This window comes from Mauremys mutica, chromosome 4 (genome assembly GCF_020497125.1).
Source record: "Mauremys mutica isolate MM-2020 ecotype Southern chromosome 4, ASM2049712v1, whole genome shotgun sequence".
Lineage (NCBI taxonomy): Eukaryota > Metazoa > Chordata > Testudines > Geoemydidae > Mauremys > Mauremys mutica.
In genome coordinates this window covers 124338449-124358308 of record NC_059075.1, presented here as the reverse complement: position 1 = coordinate 124358308, position 19860 = coordinate 124338449, and the positions used below count along the sequence as shown (strand labels likewise).

At 47.7% G+C, this 19860-nt stretch overlaps 1 protein-coding gene across 1 annotated transcript; it reads left to right on the top strand.

Moving 5' to 3' along the window:
• Positions 1–1970: 1970 nt before the first annotated feature.
• RABIF (RAB interacting factor) lies at positions 1971–3821 on the top strand. The gene is made up of 2 exons (XM_045012599.1): positions 1971–2165; positions 2744–3821. The coding sequence occupies exons 1-2, from the start codon at positions 2004–2006 to the stop codon at positions 2987–2989; spliced, it is 408 nt and encodes a 135-aa protein (XP_044868534.1). The 5' UTR covers positions 1971–2003; the 3' UTR covers positions 2990–3821.
• Positions 3822–19860: the final 16039 nt, after the last annotated feature.

Genomic DNA, 19860 nt, shown 5'->3' with positions numbered 1-19860 from the left:
CTGGACTGCCACCCTACTAAGCCCTAACCAGCTGCACCTAGACCCCCACTCCACCAAGCCTCATTTCTTCAGCACTCAGACTGCCCCCTGCTGAGCCCCCAGCACCCCTGATAAGTCCCATCTCCCCATGCCCAGACCCCCTCAGCTGAGTCCTAACCTCCTTCACCTGAACCTTCCTGCAGAGTCCCATTGCCACTGCACCCAGAACCCTTCAACAAGCCTCTGTGCATCCAGATCACCCCTGCATCTGGACCCTCCATAGAGCTGCTGCACCCATATATCCCCGCACAGAATTCTCTCATCCCACACCCCAGATCCTCCCATACTAATCCCCTCCACACTTGGATCCTGCCAGGCTGAGCCTGCCTGCTCACGCCTGGATTGGGGTCATGGCTGGATGTGTGTGCAAGACTCTGTCCCTCTTGCTTTCTAGCTTGGTGCACCTGGTGCAGAGAAGCAGGTTGCTGGGTGTTTCTGGGGCAGGCCCAACCCTTGCGCTGTGTCAGCAGCATCACCACTGTATCCATGTCCTGGGAGGACACAGGTGATTGCCCACCTCTGTGTAGCCAGTGGCATGTGCTCCGCACTCCCACGTGGAAGCCTCCACATTTATTTATTGATAAATAAAATATGCACAATTTTAAAATATTGTATGCAGCATTTTTTTTTTTTGGGTGCAGAATTCCCTCAGGAGTACAATCAGTGCATGCACCCAAAGCCGTGCCTGCTGGCCCAAAGACAGTTATAGCTAAGGTGACCAGATGTCCCAATTTTATAGGGACAGTCCCGATATTTGGGGCTTTGTCTTATATAGGCACTTATTGCCCCCCACCTCCTGTCCCAATTTTTCACATTTGCTGTCTGGTCACCCTAGTTATAGCACTGTGACTTTCCTTTCTAGACAAGTCCCAAAAGTTCACTTCTGGGAACTGAGTCCAGCACTCTCAATTCCCACTGCTGGGCTCCAATCACTAGTCGATGCTGCCCAGCCAAATCACCTGACAAACCTCTTGATTAAGCTGTGTCTCAACTAGATTTTACTAAATACAAAAAAAGTACAAACCTCTCAGACAAAAGGAAAGACCCAGAACGTCCCCAAGCATCACCAAGAACAAGACAGAGCAGGTGCCCTGCACTGCCTCCTGAGAAAGGCTGGATATGGAGAGGTAGCTCTCAGACTAACCCAATCCCAATAGACCCAACCACTGCTGGCCCTGGCACCACCCATCACATGTAACCTACCCTTACCCCACAGCCCCATGCCTGTGACCCCATGCCACAGCTCTGCCCCCCTTTGACCTCATTCCACTTCTAGCCATATAGCTAAGGTGACCATACGTCCCATTTTGGCCGAGACAGTCCCTTTTTTAAACCCTGTCCCGGCAGTCCTGTCGTTATTGGCAAAAATGGGCATTTGTCCCGTTTGCCAACTTGATCAGTGGGCAAGAGCAAACGGGACAAATGCTCACTTTTGTCAAAAAAGTGGGGTGTGGAGGAACATGCGGGGTGGGTGGGTGGTAGTGAGCAGCGATGCCACCCCCCTCAGGAGGGAGGCAGGGCTTGGGTGAGCAGTGACACCAGCCCCGTGAGGGGCAGGGGAGGGCTCGAGCCAGCGACTCGGGCCAGCCCCACCCAGGGGAGAGGAGGGCTTGGCCCAGTGGTTGGGCCAGCCTCAGAGCAGGGGGTGGGGGAGGTTCAGGCCAGCCCCGCGTGGCGGCTGGGGCTAGCTCCACACTGTGTGTCCTGTTTTCCCTTTGGGAAATATAGTCACCCAACGTGTAGCGCCCCCCATGGCTTTTATGTCACCACTCAGGCCTGCCCGTGGAGCAATCCCCACGCCCGTGGTAGTCCCCTGCCCCAGGCCAATAGCCCCAGATTCTCTGCCCCTCCCCCGCCCCATAGCGCTGCCCACGGCGCCACCACACCGCCTCCCGCGAGGAATCTTCGCCCCGCCCGGGCCCCTGATGCGCGCGCCGAGGCGGCACCAATGCGCCTGCGCGGCCATGGCGGCGCCCTGCGCGGAGATGGAGCCGGCAGCGGCTCCTCGCGGTCCAGGCGCGGGGGAGCTGGTTTGCGCGCGGGGCCGCAACCGTAAGGCCGTGTTGTGCCAGCGCTGCGGCTCGCGCGTGCTGCTGCCCGGCGCCGCTACCTTCGCGCGCAGAGAGGTACGGCCCCTCCCCTCGGCCCGGCCCGGCCCGGCCCGGCAGCGGTTGCTTTCTGCCTTCCCCCGCCGGGACGGGCTCCATCCTCCCCGTCACCAGGGCGCCTGGCACCTCTCCGCTCCGCCCACTGCCCCCATCAGCGGGGCCCTGACCGATCACCTGGTATCCGCAGTGATTCCTGATCAGCCCCTGGCTCCAGTCTCCAGCCCCACGCCCCCTTCCTGCTTCATTGTCCTCCTTCAGATCCTGCTCACAACTCTCCTTGGTCACCTGCACAACAGCCTGGCCAGGGAGGCTGTTGGTGTCCTGAGACCACCGCTGAACCTACTGCGGGATTGGCTCCTTGTTTCCTTGTGCTGCCCCTAACCATGTGGTGGCATTTTTCTTATATTTATATCACTGTGTGTGTCTGCCGCATGTCTCTTAGTCTGTGCCTACTTGTGAGGCAGGACTATCTCTTGTCCTTTATGTCTGCTCTGCAGCTCTGAGTGCATTGGAGTTGAGCTTGTAGAGGTGATAGCTGATGTTTGTAAATGGCTCGTGTGCATAAATGGCTAATGCCATGTTTTGTTCCTTGATAGCTTTTCCTTCCCTCCATGAAGAAGAAGACAGCCCTGCTTGCCAGCAACTCTCCGGATGGGGATGTGCTCCAGGATCACTGGCTCGTAGATGACATGTTTTCCTTTGAGAATATTGGGTTCACCAAGGACGTTGGGAATGTAAAGTTCCTCATATGCGCAGACTGTGAGATCGGGCCAATTGGCTGGCACTGCCTAGATGATAAGAAGAGCTTCTACGTAGCCCTGGACCGTGTTTCTCATGAGTAGCATCCTGAGTGGAGCTGGGACTCTCTGCGAGGCCATCCCAGCTGGTGGCCAGGATTCCTCAGTGCAACCATTCCACAGCTCTTAACATGTACCAACATGAAGCCAGAGGCACCGGCGCGTGGACTTGAACATGTCATGGATTCATCTTAACATCTTATTTAAAGCAATGGGCAATTATTGTCACATTCCATGCATTACGGCTTCCTCTGGTCCATCCTCCCACTGTAACACGGGGATGGCAATTCCACAGTCTCCCATTTCTGATTTTTAGTCCTAACTCATGGGCAGTCTCATCTTGGTTCCTGAAGTGTAAAATGTGAGCATAACTCTTCCCACCAGATGTCTTTCCCACAGAAACTCACGGTTTGTTTTTTAATTTTTAATTTTGACTGGAATGTAGAACATTGTGATGTATTTCAATGAAAAAGCTTTCTCCAAAAGGGAGGAACAAACTAGGAACTGCACCTTTGAGAGGACAGCTAGGTAGATAGAACTTTGCCCATTTTCTCAGGCATTTTATTCAGTTTTAGTGGTTTCTCACTATGATTTGGCTTACAGGGTTTGCCCTTCATGCCACATGTAAAAGTTTACAGCCTGGGTAGCTTTCTCCCTCCTTTTAAAAGATTACTTTCCTGCTTGTATTTACAGTTTAAATTGTTCACGGCCTGGCAATGAAAAATGGCCTGGGCTGGTGCTGGTGTGGAGGTTTCATTTTGCAGGAAGTATAAGAGTGTTTCCTGTGTAAGATAAAATCCATAGTCAAATTGCAAAAAGTAAATGTACTTGAACTGTTATAATCAATATTCATGTTCAATTAAATTTATTCCATGTTTCTCAGTGTGATGTTTGTATTGTCTTTTGTCTGTAGAGACCCTAATGAGGGAGGACAGTAAAGTATACATTTTTGAAAGTTTGTATTGCTTGCTGTAGACTTACTGGTCATGCTGCAAGTACATTTGATTAAGACTCAGGTGAGAAGTTTATTAAGGTCTTTCCGAAATGTGATTGTGAAACTTGCTTAAAATTAGAACATGCTGCCTTAATACAAAAGTCAAGTTCTTAACATACTATACAGGAAAAAAAAAATTGGAAACTGAGTGTCAGCAAATATGTTCCTCAATATGGACCAGATAATTACAAAAATTAGCTTTTGCTAAAAATGCATAATGAAGAATCATTGTCTTTTTAAAACTTCATTATCTTGATGCATGTGAAAGCATTGGACTCTGTGAGTTAAAAGAAAAATAAAACAGTGTGACATATCTGAATAATAAAGAAATGGTCAGCAAGGGGCTGCTGACAAACCAGCTGCTTTGTCCTGGGTTTTGGGATTGTAGGGTAAGATTTCAGAGAGAGAACACTGCTACATGGACTTCTGCATATATTTCTGTGGTAAACTTCATGAACTTTCTAAATCAAAGGAAAACCAAATCATTCTCCAAGTGCTAGCTGACTCAGTGACTCAGCAGGATTAAGGAGTTGCAACTATAGCATTTCCAGGTTGCTGTGTCATTCAGGTTAAGCTAGGAAGGGTGTGTGCTATTTGAAGTCATTGATTGAACTGTGAGCTTGGTGCCCCAAATTTAGCTTCAGGTTTGCAGAGCAGCTAAGGGGTTTTAGACACATCCTTTAACTTTAAGAAAATATCTGCTTACATGCTCTGGACAGTTTTGAAAAGCTCAAACTCATTACAAGTTTGGATGATAAAGCTACATGTATACATGTAATATATTTAGATGTTTGCAATGCATTTGACTTGGTACTGCATGGCATGCTGATTAAAAAATTAGCAATATTCAATATTAATAAAGAATACATTAAATTAATTAAGAACTGACTAACTCACAGATCTCCAAAAGTAGCCAATGGGAAATAATCAAATCAGGGTGTTTCTATAGGGGTTCTACAGGACTCAGTACTTGGCCTGATGCTCTTTAATATTTTTATCAGGAAGGTAACGAAATAAATACAGCAAAGAGTCCTGTGGCACCTTATAGACTAGCAGAAGTTTTGGAGCATGAGCTTTCGTGGGTGAATACCCACTTCCGTCGGATAAATACAAAATCATTGCTGATAAAACTTGAATAACACAAAGATTGGTATAGCGGTAAATGGGGATAAGGCAGTCATACAGAGAGTCATGTTGCATTTTATTCTATTTTCCACCATGTCTTTCAGTCTTTCTTTCAAAAGTTGTTCTAAAGTCTTGTACTGGGGGTCACACTAATGGGTCTGTAGTTTCCTTGATTACTTTCTTCAATGTAGGTCCTATGTTTGCTATTCATCAGTCACACGGTATTACCCCACAATTGGATAATTTATTACATAAGAACCGCCACACTGGATCAGACCAATGGTCCATGTAGCCTGTCTTCTGATAGGAGCTGGTGCCAGCAGCTTCAGAGCAAATGAACAGAACAGGGCAATTGTCAAGTGAGCCATCCGCTGTCCTCCAGAGATTACAAATACCTGCTACTGGATTTGCACTTTCATGTGCCAGTTCTTTCAGTATTTTGGGGTGGAGATTATGTGAGCCCCTTGATATGCACACATCAAACTCTGTGAGCCTTGTTTCTATCGCATATGTGTCCATTTTCATTTCTATACACTCATTTCCATCAGCTGTCCTGCCTTTGCCTCTGTCAGCTATGTCATCTTTTTTATTGAAGACTGAGACAATGTATTCATTTAGTTTGGGGGCCATACCTAGGTTTCCCTTACTCTCTACCCCAGGGGTGGCCAACCTGTGGCTCCGGAGCCACATCTGGCTCTTCAGAAGTTAATATGCGGCTCCTTGTATAGGCACCAACTCTGGGGCTGGAGCTACAGGGGCCAACTTTCCAATGTGCTCTGTCCCGGGCCCTGCCCCCACTCCACCCCTTCCTGCCTCCTTCCCTGAGCCTGCTGTGTCCTCACTCCTTCCCCCCCACAGCCTCCTGCATGCCATGAAACAGCTGATCAGGAGATTTGGGGAGGGAGGGAGGGAGGGGGAGGCGCTGATTGGTGGGGCTGTCGGTGGGCAGGAGGCACTGGGAGCGGTTGGGGGGGAGCTGAGTGGGGGTTGCTGACGTATTACTGTGGTTCTTTGGCAATGTACATTGGTAAATTCTGGCTCCTCAGGCTCAGGTTTGCCACCCTTGCCCTACCCCATCCTCTGGTGAGGAGCCCCATTTCTTTAATTAATATCATGAAGTGATTAGAGATCAAATCAAGTCCAGGAAGCTAGTTACACTCCTCCCTCCCCTTTGAACAATGTTTTAAGATGCCACCCTGATATCCTGAGATATCACTGAGCCCACCTGTTCTGCCAGCCTGGGCCCCCTTTTTACCTGTCTTGCTGAGCCAGGCTATTAAGCCTCCTCCAGCACACCCACAGGCAGGGCCACGTCCAACTGCAGAAAGACACAAACACTGAAATCAGCTCTGGGAAGACAGCTTAAAGGACTTGCCCCAGCACTCAGGTGTCCACCTCCCTTGGAGTGCAGACCCAAAGGTATATTATGAAATCCGTCTCCTCCCTCAATGTGAAGGAAGGTATGCACAGCCTCTTACCTGCCCCCAATTATGAATTGCACCAGTGGAGTTATTCTAAACAAGAAATAAGTTTATTAACTACAAAAGGTTAAAGAGACAGCAAACAGAACAAAGCAGATTACTAAGCAAATAAAACAAAACATGCAAACTAAGCTTGTTTCACTAAATAAATTGGTTACAAATAGGTTTCAGAGTAGCAGCCTTGTCTGTATCCACAAAAAGAACAGGAGTACTTGTGGCACTTTAGAGACTAACAAATTTTTTTGAGCATAAGCTTTCATGGGCTACAGCTCACTTCATCGGATGCATGCAGTGGAAGGAAGGAGAGAGGACTGGAGCTTGGAGGTGTGTTGTGAGATTTGAAAGACCAGAGAACCAAAGTAAGGGAGACCCTGCCCCGGCAGGGCACGGAGACACCCTCCCCCAGCGTCTAAGGACTGAGGGTAACCCTACCCAAGGAGGAAGAGAGTAAGAAACCCGCAGGGGTTGTGAGGGGCTGGGACTCAGAGTGAGGAGCAAACCCAGACTCCTCTCCTGCTTTCTTCCTCTACCACCTTCCTGGGTCACTAGTGGGGCCCTCGGCACTCAAGAGCAGGGGCAAGGGGTGGCGTCTTAGCCCCCCCCGAAGAAAAGTGTGGGACCCACCATACAAACATTGGCCATCTTGTCAGACATGGTGTAAGAGGTGGGATTTCTGCACCGTGAACATAATCCAGGGTGGGTCAAGACCACCCTGCCCTAAGATGGAGGACATGGTCAAAGCACTGGTGCAAGCCACTACCACCCAGCAGGAGTCTACCTGGGTCCACGCAGCTGCCCAACAGGAGGCCATGTGGCTGCAACAAGAGACCAATCACCTGATGATGACCCAGGCCACCCAAGATCAGGCCATGCTGCAGGAACTAGTGAATCAAGTGAAGGCCCTTACGGAGCTGAGCCACGGGTATGATGGGATGCGGACCATATGGACCAGCTACTGTCTGCAGAAAATGACCCGGGAGGATGATGTGGAGGCGTACCTCCTGGCCTTCAAGAGGACAGCCCTGTGGGAGGCCTGGCCCCAAGACCAATGGTCGGGCATCCTTGCTCCATTTTTGTGCGGGAAGGCCCAAAGGCCTACTATGATATGACCACAGAGGAGGCGGCAGATTACCCCCAACTGAAGGAGGAGATCCTTTCCAGGGCAGGGGTAACGATGACCTTGTGAGCCCAGTGGTTCCATGAATGGCAGTACTGTGAAGACAAGACACTGCGGTCACAACTGTTTGACCTAATCCACCTAACCCGAAAGTGGTTACGACCGGAGGCTCTCAGCTCAGAGAAAATGATGGAGCTCCTGGTGCTGGACCACTATACGAGGGGACTACCCTCGGGCCTCTGAGCCTGGGTAGGCCAGAATGACCCCTCCATCTATGACGAACTGGTCATTCTTGTAGAGAGACAACTGGCAGCTGTTAACTGTTCAAAACCCCGGGAGGTGAAACATGGTGTTTCAGGAAACCAGTCCCAAGCCCGAGGCCCCGGATCATCGAGAACTCCAGGAAAGCCATAGCGGGAAGAATAGGCACCAAGAAGTGTCCTGAGGCCCCAAAGGGACTTGGGTGTCCGGGGGCAGAGGGCTGGGGGAGCGCGTCAGAGGGCACAAGACAGAGGGCAGTCTCTGGGATGAGATATCACTGTTATGAGTGTGGGGAGTTGGAGCATATAGCAGTCCCAACAGGGAGGAGCCCATGCAATGAACCCTGGGGGATCCCGGAGATCAATGTGGCCTAATCAGCCTGGTGGGGGCCGCGACAGCCCCACATGATTACACCAGGTCGGTAAAGATGAATGGCATCCAGACCATAGCTTTGGTGGATTCTGGGCGTGCTGTCACGTTGGTCTCAGGGAAGTTAGTGGAGCAAGACCAACTGAGCCAGGCCAAGAGCGACATGTGTCCACGGCACAGTAAATTTCTATCCCACAATTCCAATACAGATTGAGATCCAGGGAAACACTACCAAGATAACTGCAGGGATGGTCCCCAAGCTCCCCTACCCGGTCTTAATTGGCAGGGACTTTCCTGGGTTCGAGAGCCTACTCCCCCACATCGAGTTAGGGGAGGGAAGTAAACCCCAAGCAGAGTTTCAAGGCACCCATGGATGGCCCTACCACAGTTTTTGCTGGGTTTTCCCCAGAGTTATTTTCACCCCCGGGGAAGTCCCGGAAATCCAGATGGGAAAGGAGGGCAGACAAAAGATTAGGAACCAGGATTTTGGCAGCAAACCAGAGAGCTGCCTTGGTTGGGAGGAGACCCCATGGAGATGTAGAGACAGCCCCCAGAAAAAGCAGAAGCACCCCAAGAGAAGGAAGGGAGTCCAATCCAATAGAATCAGGTCAGATTGGTCCCACACGTGACTATTTTGGGCAGGACCAAGCCGATGACCCCCTGTATGCAAACATGAGGGAGGAGGTAGTAGAGGTAAATGGCGTGCCAGTAGAAGGGAAGCCCACAGGCCCAGGGCCATACTATCATAGAATCATAGAATCTCAGGGTTGGAAGGGATCTCAGGAGGTCATCTAGTCCAACTCCCTGCTCAAAGCAGGACCAAACCCAACTAAATCTTCCCAGCCAGGGCTTTGTCAAGCCTGACCTTAAAAACCTCTAAGGAAGGAGATTCCACCACCTCCCTAGGTAACCCATTGCAGTTCTTCACCACCCTACTAGTGAAAAAGTTTTTCCTAATGTCCAACCTAAACCTCCCCCTCTGCAACTTGAGACCATTACTCCTTGTTCTGTCATCTTCTACCACTGAGAACAGTCTAGACCCATCCTCTTTGGAACCCCGTTTCAGGTAGTTGAAAGCAGCTATCAAATCCCCCCTCATTCTTCTCTTCTGCAGGCTAAACAATCTCAGTTCCCTCAGCCTCTCCTCATAAGTCATGTGCTCCAGCCCCCTAATCATTTTTGTTGCCCTCCACTGGACTCTCTCCAATTTATCCACATCCTACTATATAATCAAGCAGGATCTGTTGTACTGGTAGTGCCAATACTGGGGGAGGTAGTAGAACAGCTCTTGGTGCCATGGAAGCACACAAGGGCCTTATTAGAGTTAGCTCACTGTCATCTGTTTAGGGGACATTTAGGAGCAGACAAGACCCTGGATAGAGTTCTAAGGAGGTTCTACTGGCCGGGGGTACGGGCAGAAGTCCAGCGCTATTGCACCTCTTGCCAAGAGTGCCAGCTGTATAGCCCCCAACCTCAGTTAAGAGCCCCATTGGTACCCTTGCCTATAACTGAAGTTCCTTTTGAAAGGATAGCAAGGGATCTAGTGGGCCTACTAGAAAGAACGGCCTGGGGCCACTGAAGCATACTCGTCATCCTGGACTATGCTACATGGTACCTCAAAGCCATTCCTTTAAGAAACCCCACGTCCAAGGTGATCGCAAACGAACTGGTACAGGTTTTTGCTAGGGTAGGCATCCCTAAGGAGATCCTGACAGATCAAGGGACTCCCTTCATGTCAAGAGTAATGAAATACTTATGTACCCTGCTTCGCATTCAAGCCTTGCAGACCTCAGTCTATCATACCCAAACAGATGGTCTGGCTGAGCGATTTAACTGCACTCTCAAGAGCATGATCTGAAAGATGGTGGCCCAAGACGGAAAAGACTGGGATACCCTCCTACCATACCTGATGTTTGCAATACGAGAAGTTCCCCAAACATCTACTGGATTCTCCCACTTCGAGCTACTGTATGGATGCCACACACGTGGCATATTAGACATCACGAAGGAAGAATGGGAGGAACAACCCTACACGGGGAAGAACGTCATTGCACATGTGGCCCAGATGAGAGAATGAATAGCCCAAGTAACCCCCCATAGTATGAGAGCATTTGTTGAAAGCACAAGAGGCCCAATGAACCTACTACAATCGTCGGGCAAAACCACGGAAATTTCAGAAGAACAGGTGGTGGTGCTGTGTAGCGGGGTGGCCACCCACTCCTATCCTGAAGGGCGTAAATCAGCCCTGGGAGAGGGGCTGTGGTAGGGGAAAACCTGGGCTGATTGGGGAAGTAGCCACAGCTGGGTCACACCCCAATCAGGCCGCAGCTGGCCCTATAAAGAGGCTGTCGGAGAAAAACTCAGTTCTCGCTTTTTGTTTGGGTGCAGCAGAGTCAGATACTTTATTCTGTTTAGCAGCTACAACAGGGAGAGAGTGCACTAGGACATAGGGTCTCCCCTTCCTAGACAGGTCTCTCAACAGGTAAACAATTACAACAAGCATTTATACTTTTGTTACAGACAATAATAAGCAACAGCTGCATTTTGTTTATACATAGGTCATCCTGATACCTTGTTTTTCTCACTTAAGAGACGCCAGTCTACATATTGTATTATCTACACAAGGTCGAAAAACAACTTCTCACACAATTCTTTTCCACTCGCCTCACACAATTCTCGCTTCTACAAATCTCGCGTTATTAGGGTTACAGTTAGCCTAACTCTGGCTAACAGCTAGTCTGACTCTTGCTAACAGACTGTCATGCATTAAGATCCCCTACAAATCCCTGTCAGTTCTTTCTGTACTTCCACACTCCCCCATTTTGTACTTCTAGTACAACAAATATTTTCAAACCTCTATTTGCATTAAGCCATGGATTTCAGATTCTACATCAGATGTTTCATCCTTAGGGGTTTTGACTGGATGTAATGACAATGCATGATTAGCATGGACATGAAAGGTATTACTTTTAGTACATCCTTTATAACAACAACATCCTAAGCTAACTAATAGCAATATAAGCAATAACATTCCCATAGCAATAATATGATGGGGTTGTTGTACAGTTTTGGTCACAAAGCACAATACATCATACTTAGTACATAAAATAGACACTCTATAAGCTGTATGAAAGGCATACTTTTCAACTTGATATATATTTTGAAACATGAATTTGCCCTTGTATTTCAGAGATTCTTTGAACCTCTGGTAACAATGAAAGCAAATCTTGAAATTGATCAGTTACTAAGCTGGTCCAATTAAAGGGTATCTGGAACCTAAAGCTTCTTGCAAAATTCTATCTGCAGGCCAGTAAACAATATGATTGCCTGCAGTGGTAATGAGATTAAAATGTGTATCTTGCAATGTGGTGGTTTTAACATACACTCAGCTATCATTAGCTTGAAAAAGTAGGTGTCCTGTCAGGATAGTTCCTTGTTCTCTACCCGCCCAGATAACGCAATCATGAACAGTGACAACTTCTCCTGGCTTCAGTTACAGATACACTGAAGCTGTGGGGGTTCTAACAGTCAAAATGTCCTTTAACTCCCTATTCCAATCCAAAATGTCGGGTGTTATTCTAGGGGCACTGACTATAGATTAGTTAGGTATACCAGGTGGTCTAATCTCCCAGATGTCATGGTGAATAATCCAGTCCCACATGCATCCTCCCCATGGACCCGGCAGGATGCGGTATATGGTCCATATGCTTGGAAGGAGCACTGTGAATGTCCACATTTCCACCCAGAAAGTCTCCAGTATGTCTCCATGGCCACAGATCAGATGGTACTCCTGATGTGTCTGTAAGGGCAGTTGGCCAAGTCTGGTACTCAAGATCACTCCGAATGGCCATCAGCTGGTCATTCAGGAAATCCTGAATTCCTAAACATGCTAGATCCCACTGCAATGCCTTCCCAGCCTCAGTGATATTCAATACCATCTCTGTCAGCAACTTCTGGGTCATAGAACTAAGGGTGGAAATGACATGTAACTCACCAACTCCAGCCTGTACTTGGGTTAGCTGAGCTCCAGAAATAAGGCTAGTGGCCTTTTCTAGTTGGCCCAATTTCTCATAATGTTCTTGGCTTTTAAAAATATTCCAAATGGCTGCTGCACTATTGGTCCATCCTATAGGGGTCCGGTCAGGTCCCTCTTCTTCCAGAGGAAATAACCCAGGCCCTCTGTTATGCTAATCTAATGGCAGCCTCTTGTGAGCAATTTGGGTATGTAGAGGTGATCTGGAAACTGGATAAGGGCAATGTAAATTTGACAGTCCCTAGTGTTGCATTAATCACAGTCCATTGATATCCTAATACACCTCTCTCTGGTGTAGTACTATATCACATCTGTTATTTAACTATTCTCGGGTACTTTCAAGAGGCATTAACACTAATAGCATAGGAGGGGGTGTATTGCAATAAGGTACAGGTTACATTATTAGACACTAGAATGGTTTCAATACAAATAAAATTTCCAGTGGCAGAACAAACTCTTTGGGTATTCGTTTGATTATTCACTAATTGGGTAACCAAATAACAATAAGGGCCTCTTTCATGTAACACAGTACAAATTCCAGGAATAGCCAGCATATCTACTTCACTATGGAACCTATCAATTTCAATTACAGATTCTTGGGGTTCATTTGTAGTGATATCATAGATTTCTGTTTCCACTGATCCATTTTTTCTCCACTCAATTGTTTGCTTATATGGGATATCCTGAACTTTAAACATATATTTTTTTCAAACAATCTTTAAATAAATCACTAAAATGTGAGGGCCTTGGCCATTGGTTTTATCAAATATATGGCATTGTCTGTATTTGGAAGTATTACAGGGGTAATAGTGTAATGGAGGAGATGGCAGAGACAATGGCAACAAGGTGCCTTTGGTACTTGTCATTTAAAATCCAGTTAGGGAGAGCGATACATGCTGAAGGATTTATCCAAAACACAGGGCGCAGCCTGTAGAATAAACCCCAAAATCCAATCAATACCACATTCCCAAGCATGAGTCCCACAAATTTCTTCCTGCCAGTGTATAATTCTTTGTTTCTTCACCAGGGTCAGTTCTTAATGTCCTTTCTAGTCAGGAATTCCTGGACTTTGGCAATTTCAGTGGAGTGAGTGTTCCTTCTTCTTTCCCGAAACAGTCGTGGTTCAGCATCCTACAGGGGAGAGGTTACCAGCACATCACCCTTTAATGGTTTTGCTTCTTCTAGAAAAATTCAAAGGCACAGTAGGTCTGTTAGTGGACAAGGGAGAGGTTACTAGCATTTCACCTTGTCCTTTTTCCCTGCTGTCCAGAAGGCACAGCAGAGCTAGAAGGAGAAATAGGCTAATCATCAGTAGGAGAATTCTCCTGAGGTGGAGAGGTCTTTTTGCAGTGAGAATCATGGGTCCAAGCAGTCAGTCTTTGGCACTTCACAGCAGTGTTGGTAGTCAGCAGGACTTAATAAGGGCCTTTCCAGCATGGAGCCAAAGCAGTCTTTCGTTGGTGGACCTTTACAAAGATCCAGTCTCCTGGTTCCAAGGAGCAGCAGGACTGCTAGGGTCTTTGGGTATCACTTCTTTACCTGTGAGAAAAGAAACCTAACACATTTCATTAGTGCCTGGCAGTGTTTTGCAGATCTCATAGTTGCTTGGGCACATTCAAGCCCCCCCTTTTCTTGGTTGTCAGCCAAGTCTTAGCTGTGAGCAGTGTCCTTGAATGGGGCCAGTGTCTTATCTTTAGACTGAGCATGCTAGCTATTTTTTTCCCCAGTTAATTCATTCTGTTCTGTACATTAGTCTTATTATTCAATATATGCCATATATACCCTTCCACTAAAATAACCTTATTACAGAGCTTTGGAGCAACAAGCCAGGACAAGCACACCCGCTTTGAGGAGTCCACTCAGTACAACCTCTAGCCCAATAGCTTCCCACCATCCCTAGCCGTCTGGCTAGAAATCTGAGGTAGCCAGAAGGATCCCATGTACAATATGGGGAGTGGGTTAACTTTTCATGTCCTTGCTTCCAAAGACTGTTGGAATGCAAATTTTAATAACAATTTTCAATTAAAAGATTTGGCCAATGAAATTTCTTTTTCTTACTTAAGGAAATGTATTAGACTTTAGTATATCACATTTGCCTGATTTATCCAAACACTTTGTATTCCAAGTTGAATAAAACAAGTATCTGCATTTTAATTTAACCCTTCTGTTTGATTTTAAACTAGACTATCCTATAAAAATATTAAACACAACAATTCTGGCCACAAGACAAACACCACAAGACAGGACATAGAACACAAAACATAATTCCTATTGTGCCAGTAAATGCATGGTACGTTGAATGCTGTTCAGTTTTCTCTGATTATCTGAAAGACAAAACAGAGGTCTACCCTTCTGGGCAGTCAATCATCGCTTAAAATATACAAATACCCTTGTTGATTTCAGGCAAAATAGAGGAATTACCCCATATTTTCTTGTATTTGTTTCATAAGCAGCCCAGGCTGCAGTGGCTTCTACCTTATCAGTTAGATAATTTGCATTAATACAGATGCTTTCTGGCTTGCTTCTGGATCCAAAGCTATTCACAGCTTAAAGATTCTTACCTTCAGGGACAGAATTAACTTTACCAGAATTTTGATGGCTTTTTACTTTTAACTCCTGCTTTCAAACACTGAAAGAAAACACTTCTTTAGTGCCCCTTAAAGCCTAATAGGATTTCAATTACATAGCACTGTATACATTCTTTAGCTAATTCGACTAAATTGTTCATAGCCAAATAATTGCAATCTAATAATTTCTTTGCCTGAATTTATTTACAAACATTTTAAAGACACCAAGAACTTTCCTCTTTAGCATTTTTACAAAGTTCAACTGCTGTTCCCTCCAGCAACTACAGAGTTAACTTCTCACTTCTTCCTTAAATCACTTGCTTGTCTCCCAACAGCCACTTTTATCAACTCAAATCACCATTTCAAGTATTGTCCTGGGTATTTGAAATCCCCATGCTTATACTTACTTACTCCTTCCTTCCACTACACCCACAAAATTTTCCAAAGTTTTCCAATCTCTCTGTCTGTTGCCTGCCCGCTTGGGCCCGATCCTGCTTTCCTCGCTGAACCGTCCCTTCCATGGGCACCGGCTTTGTTCCACTACCAGTTTAGCTAGGAGGGTGGGCTTCTCAACTAGCCCCCACCCTTCCTGGTCTCTTCCCTTAAACATTCTTACTCACAAGGCTACCTGAGTCCTCCCCCGTGAGGCTTGCCACCTGGGCAAAAACGCATGGCCCATTGGCGTTTAACTATTCAATTTCCTCTTGTGGCAAACACACTGCTGTTACGGCATATGCTGAGCACAAATGGTTAAATTTTGACAAGTCCCTGAAGGACCGGTACTTGCTGAGCCAGTGCTTCCTTTTCTAACTGGAAGTCCTGTCTCAAGGCCTGCAACTTGCCCTGGGCATAGGTTTGAGTTGCTGCCTAGTTCATGATCTATGCTCTTAATTGCTCAATTCTAGTTATCAAGTACACATCTCTTCCCTTTTCTCCAACTACTCTATTGCCCAGTCCTGCTACGACTGGGGGTAGATCCACCTGCCACCCTTCCCAGTCAACCAGGGTGGAGAGAGGAATGCTAAACCCCTCTCCAGTTCTCAGACTTACTGTGGCTGAGAGTGGGCACACCTTTAATCATGCAGTCAACATATAACACCAGCAGTACCAAGCAAAGCAAACATAAAATAACAAGGGTAAAACAAATAGATGGTGTAAATTCTGCAGGGCTCCCCCCTTCTCAATTGCTCACCAAACTGTGACAAATTTCTGTTACCAATCTATCCCTCGTGTCAGGTGATCAGGCTGACACTACAGGATCGTTGTGGGAAGATAAAGAAAACACACCATATAACTGAATTTTAAAGCTTCATTAATAAAATAATAGAACAACAACTGAGAGTGTTTGGAACGCTCCCACATCACTCAGGAAAAACATTAATGCCCCAAGCCCTAAGCCATTTTCATACTCACACACGTATGTCCAGACTGGCCACGTCTGTGTATAATGTTCAGAGAAGGGGAAGAGGTGGACGGGAGATTATCCCTGTATACAGCTTGTCCAGAATTTCCAACATGCTTCCGCTCTTGGGAGGGCTGTTCTTTTACACCCTGGAATCTCCTGCGGCGTCTCTTTCAGAGATTCCAGTCCACATCGGCTGCCTGTGGCTTCTCCAGTGTCACCAAGCCACACTGGCTCCGGGGTCATAAAGGCACACTGTTGGATCTCACTGGACAGTTAAGCTTTGCAAATGTAATCTCAGTTCTGTAACTTGTATTGCCTTTGGTTTGCCTCTCTATATATTTTTTCACAGCCAGCTGGGGCCAAAAGCAGTTTTTCTTTGTACTTAGCATGGTCTGCATTGATTCTTGACCTTGAACGCAGAGCAACTTTCTCTTTAGCTCTGGGCTAAGCTGAATTTCAAATTAACCCGTTCCTTTCCTCAATAGCCAAATTGATCACACTGTGTCAGAGGCTTTCTTTTGGTGATTAAAAGCTCCTCTGAGATTTATGATCTTATCTAGATTGAAGGTACCTTCTAGTGGGCATTGTTTAGATGGACTTTCACGCATGTAAAGATTCCAATTGTCTAAATACCTGCAGGTTGTTGGACCATAATGTACGTACATGTAATATACTGGGGTACCCTTAGGGGGTGAGGTGGAATGCTTAGATTGTCCCCCACCCATTTTCCAATCACACACACACAGGGGGGATGCCCTGTCGGTGCTAGCGGCACATAAACTAAGGGTCTCTCCCTACAGGGTACTCACACAGGAGAGGCTAACGAGGATGGCTACGACCCTCCTACGTCTCCCTTCAGCAAAGAGCGTCGGCTAGTCTCAGAGACACAGCGCCGCTTACTCTGATTGCATCCAGTGAAATGATCAGACTGTCAGTAGCCCACACGGAAAGGAAGCAGGGAGGGAAGATGGGTTCACACGCTCCTAGACCCAGGTAGCTTCTTCGCCAGATGATGCCAGGCCGAATCAGCCCACCGTGGGTCGGATCTTCTAAGATCCTCTAGTTACCGGGCTTGCGTTAGAGTAGTCCTGGTCACGAGCTTTCGCTTTGCAGAGTACACTGGGCATCTTCCGGTAACAGTCACTCACACTGGTGTACACACACACACACACACACACACACCAAGGCCTTTATTTTCATATACCACGATGCATCTGTACCTTACGTCCGGACCCAATACCATGAGGCGGTATAACAACCCCTCTTGAGGCGGTAAAAACCCCTCAGCACCGGTGCATACCTAATGCATTTCCTTATGCATTACCTAATGCATTTCCCTATGCATTACCTTGTTGGCCAACCAAGCAGTTCCCCAGTACTGCTTCAACCTAACCTTGTTGGGGGTGGCAAAACCGTTCCCCAATACCACTCTGCATCTGATCTTGCAGCACAGTCAATAAGTTCAGATGGCGTAAGCCCAAAAGGGACAGAAGGCCCCACGGACAGTCCTCCTCCGATACCCCAATAGAGATTTCAAAAGGTCTCATACCTCTCTTGTGGCGCCATGGGGTTCGAAGGGGAATGATCCGTAGCAGCTGCCTGTGTCTCAGTAGGCGATGCCATTCCGGATGAGACCCCAAATTGTTGGAGAAAAACTCTGTTCTTGCTTTTTGTTTGGGTGCAGCAGAGTCAGATACTTTATTCTGTTTAGCAGCTACAACAGGGAGAGAGTGCACTAGCACATAGGGTCTCCCCTTCCTAGACAGGTCTCTCAACAGGTAAACAATTACAGCAAGCATTTATACTTTTGTTACAGACAATAATAAACAACAGCTGCATTTTGTTTATACATAGGTCATCCTGATATCTTGTTTTTCTCACTTAAGAGACGCCAGTCTACATATTGTATTATCTACACAAAGTCGAAAAACAACTTCTCACACAGTTCTTTTCCACTCGCCTCACACAATCCTCACTTCTACAAATCTCGCGTTATTAGGGTTACAGTTAGCCTAACTCTGGCTAACAGCTAGTCTGACTCTTGCTAACAGACTGTCATGCATTAAGATCCCCTACAAATCCCTGTCAGTTCTTTCTGTACTTCCACAAGGCTGTGGGCCAGGAGCACAGGCAGTCTCTCTCTAGGCGCAGCGAGAGAAGGGCCTGGCTGCTTGGGAGTTGAGTAAGGTACTGGAGTAGAGCAGTGCTGGGGAATAGGGCAAGGGAGCCAGGGAGCTCCTCTTGGAAAACCCCCAGGCTGCAGGCCTAGCCAAAGGCCTGAAAAGGTACTGGAGTTACAGAGGTGCAGCCTGGGGGTAGGTGGAGGCAGCGGGTTCAAACCCCCCTTGCCGATGATGAGTGATATGGACTGCAGTCTGCCCCAGAGTGCGGGGGCTAGATGAGGACTGGCAGTGAACACTGAGGCAAGGTGGTGATAGAGGGTGGGGATTCCCCTGGGAGGGGAGCCCAGAGAGTGGGGATACTGCCAGGGGACAGCACCCAAGGGAGAGGGCCACCGGGGCCCAGGAGGGATATGGGGTCAATGACAAGCGGGACCTTGGCCTGCAGAGGGCGCTCCAACGGCTGGAACGCTAATTCCCCGGGAGACCAGCAGGAGGCGCTGCAGGGTTGAGTCCCGCTTCGCTACATGCTGGTACCAACAACAGAAAGCAAGCTCCTGGCCAGTTGGCATGGACCCTATGAGATCGTGGAGGCCGTTGTGGAGGTGAACTATAACGTGAAGCAGCCAGACCGCTGAAGGCGAGAGCAAATATACCACGTCAACTTACAGAAACCCTGGCTCGATCGAGAGACATGCCTGACCGTCCTCCCGGCTCCATTCCAAGCAGATGGCCCACAAGGGCAGGTAAAGATATCCCCTGAATTAGCCCCAGAACAACCAACAGGTCATTGAAATGATCCAGCGGAACCAAGACGTGTTCTCCACACAACCAGGCCGTACAATGCTGATCCAACACCACATCGTCACCTGTCCCGGAGCAAGGGTGACAATAAAACCATATCACATACCAGAGGCAAAAAGAGAAGAAATTAGGGCGGAAGTAAGGAAGATGCTGGAACTTGGGGTGATTGAGGAATCACACAATTCCTCAATCACCCCAAGTTCCAGCATCTTCCTTACTTCCGCCCTAATTTCTTCTCTTTTTGCCTCTGGTATGTGATCAGTGGTCCAGCCCTGTTGTCTTGGTCCCCAAGCCTGATGGCACCCTGAGGAATTGTCCCACCTCCGCTCAGACAGCCCCTGCGCTGTTGAGGAGGAAGAACGGCCCAGGGAAGCAGAGCAGTCAATGGGAGCAGAGGGAAACCTTCCCGTAGTTGGGGCCCTCCTTCCAGATGGTGCTGGGGTTGCCTCTCGCACTGAGGTTACTTCTCCGGGGGAGGGAACTCCAGTTTCTAGGAAAAGGCAGGTGTTAGTAATGGGAGATTTGATTATTAGAAACGTAGATAGCTGGGTTTGTGATGACCGGGAGAACCGTATGGTGACTTGCCTGCCTGGTGCGAAGGTTGAGGATCTCTCGAGGCATCTAGACAGACTTATGTGTA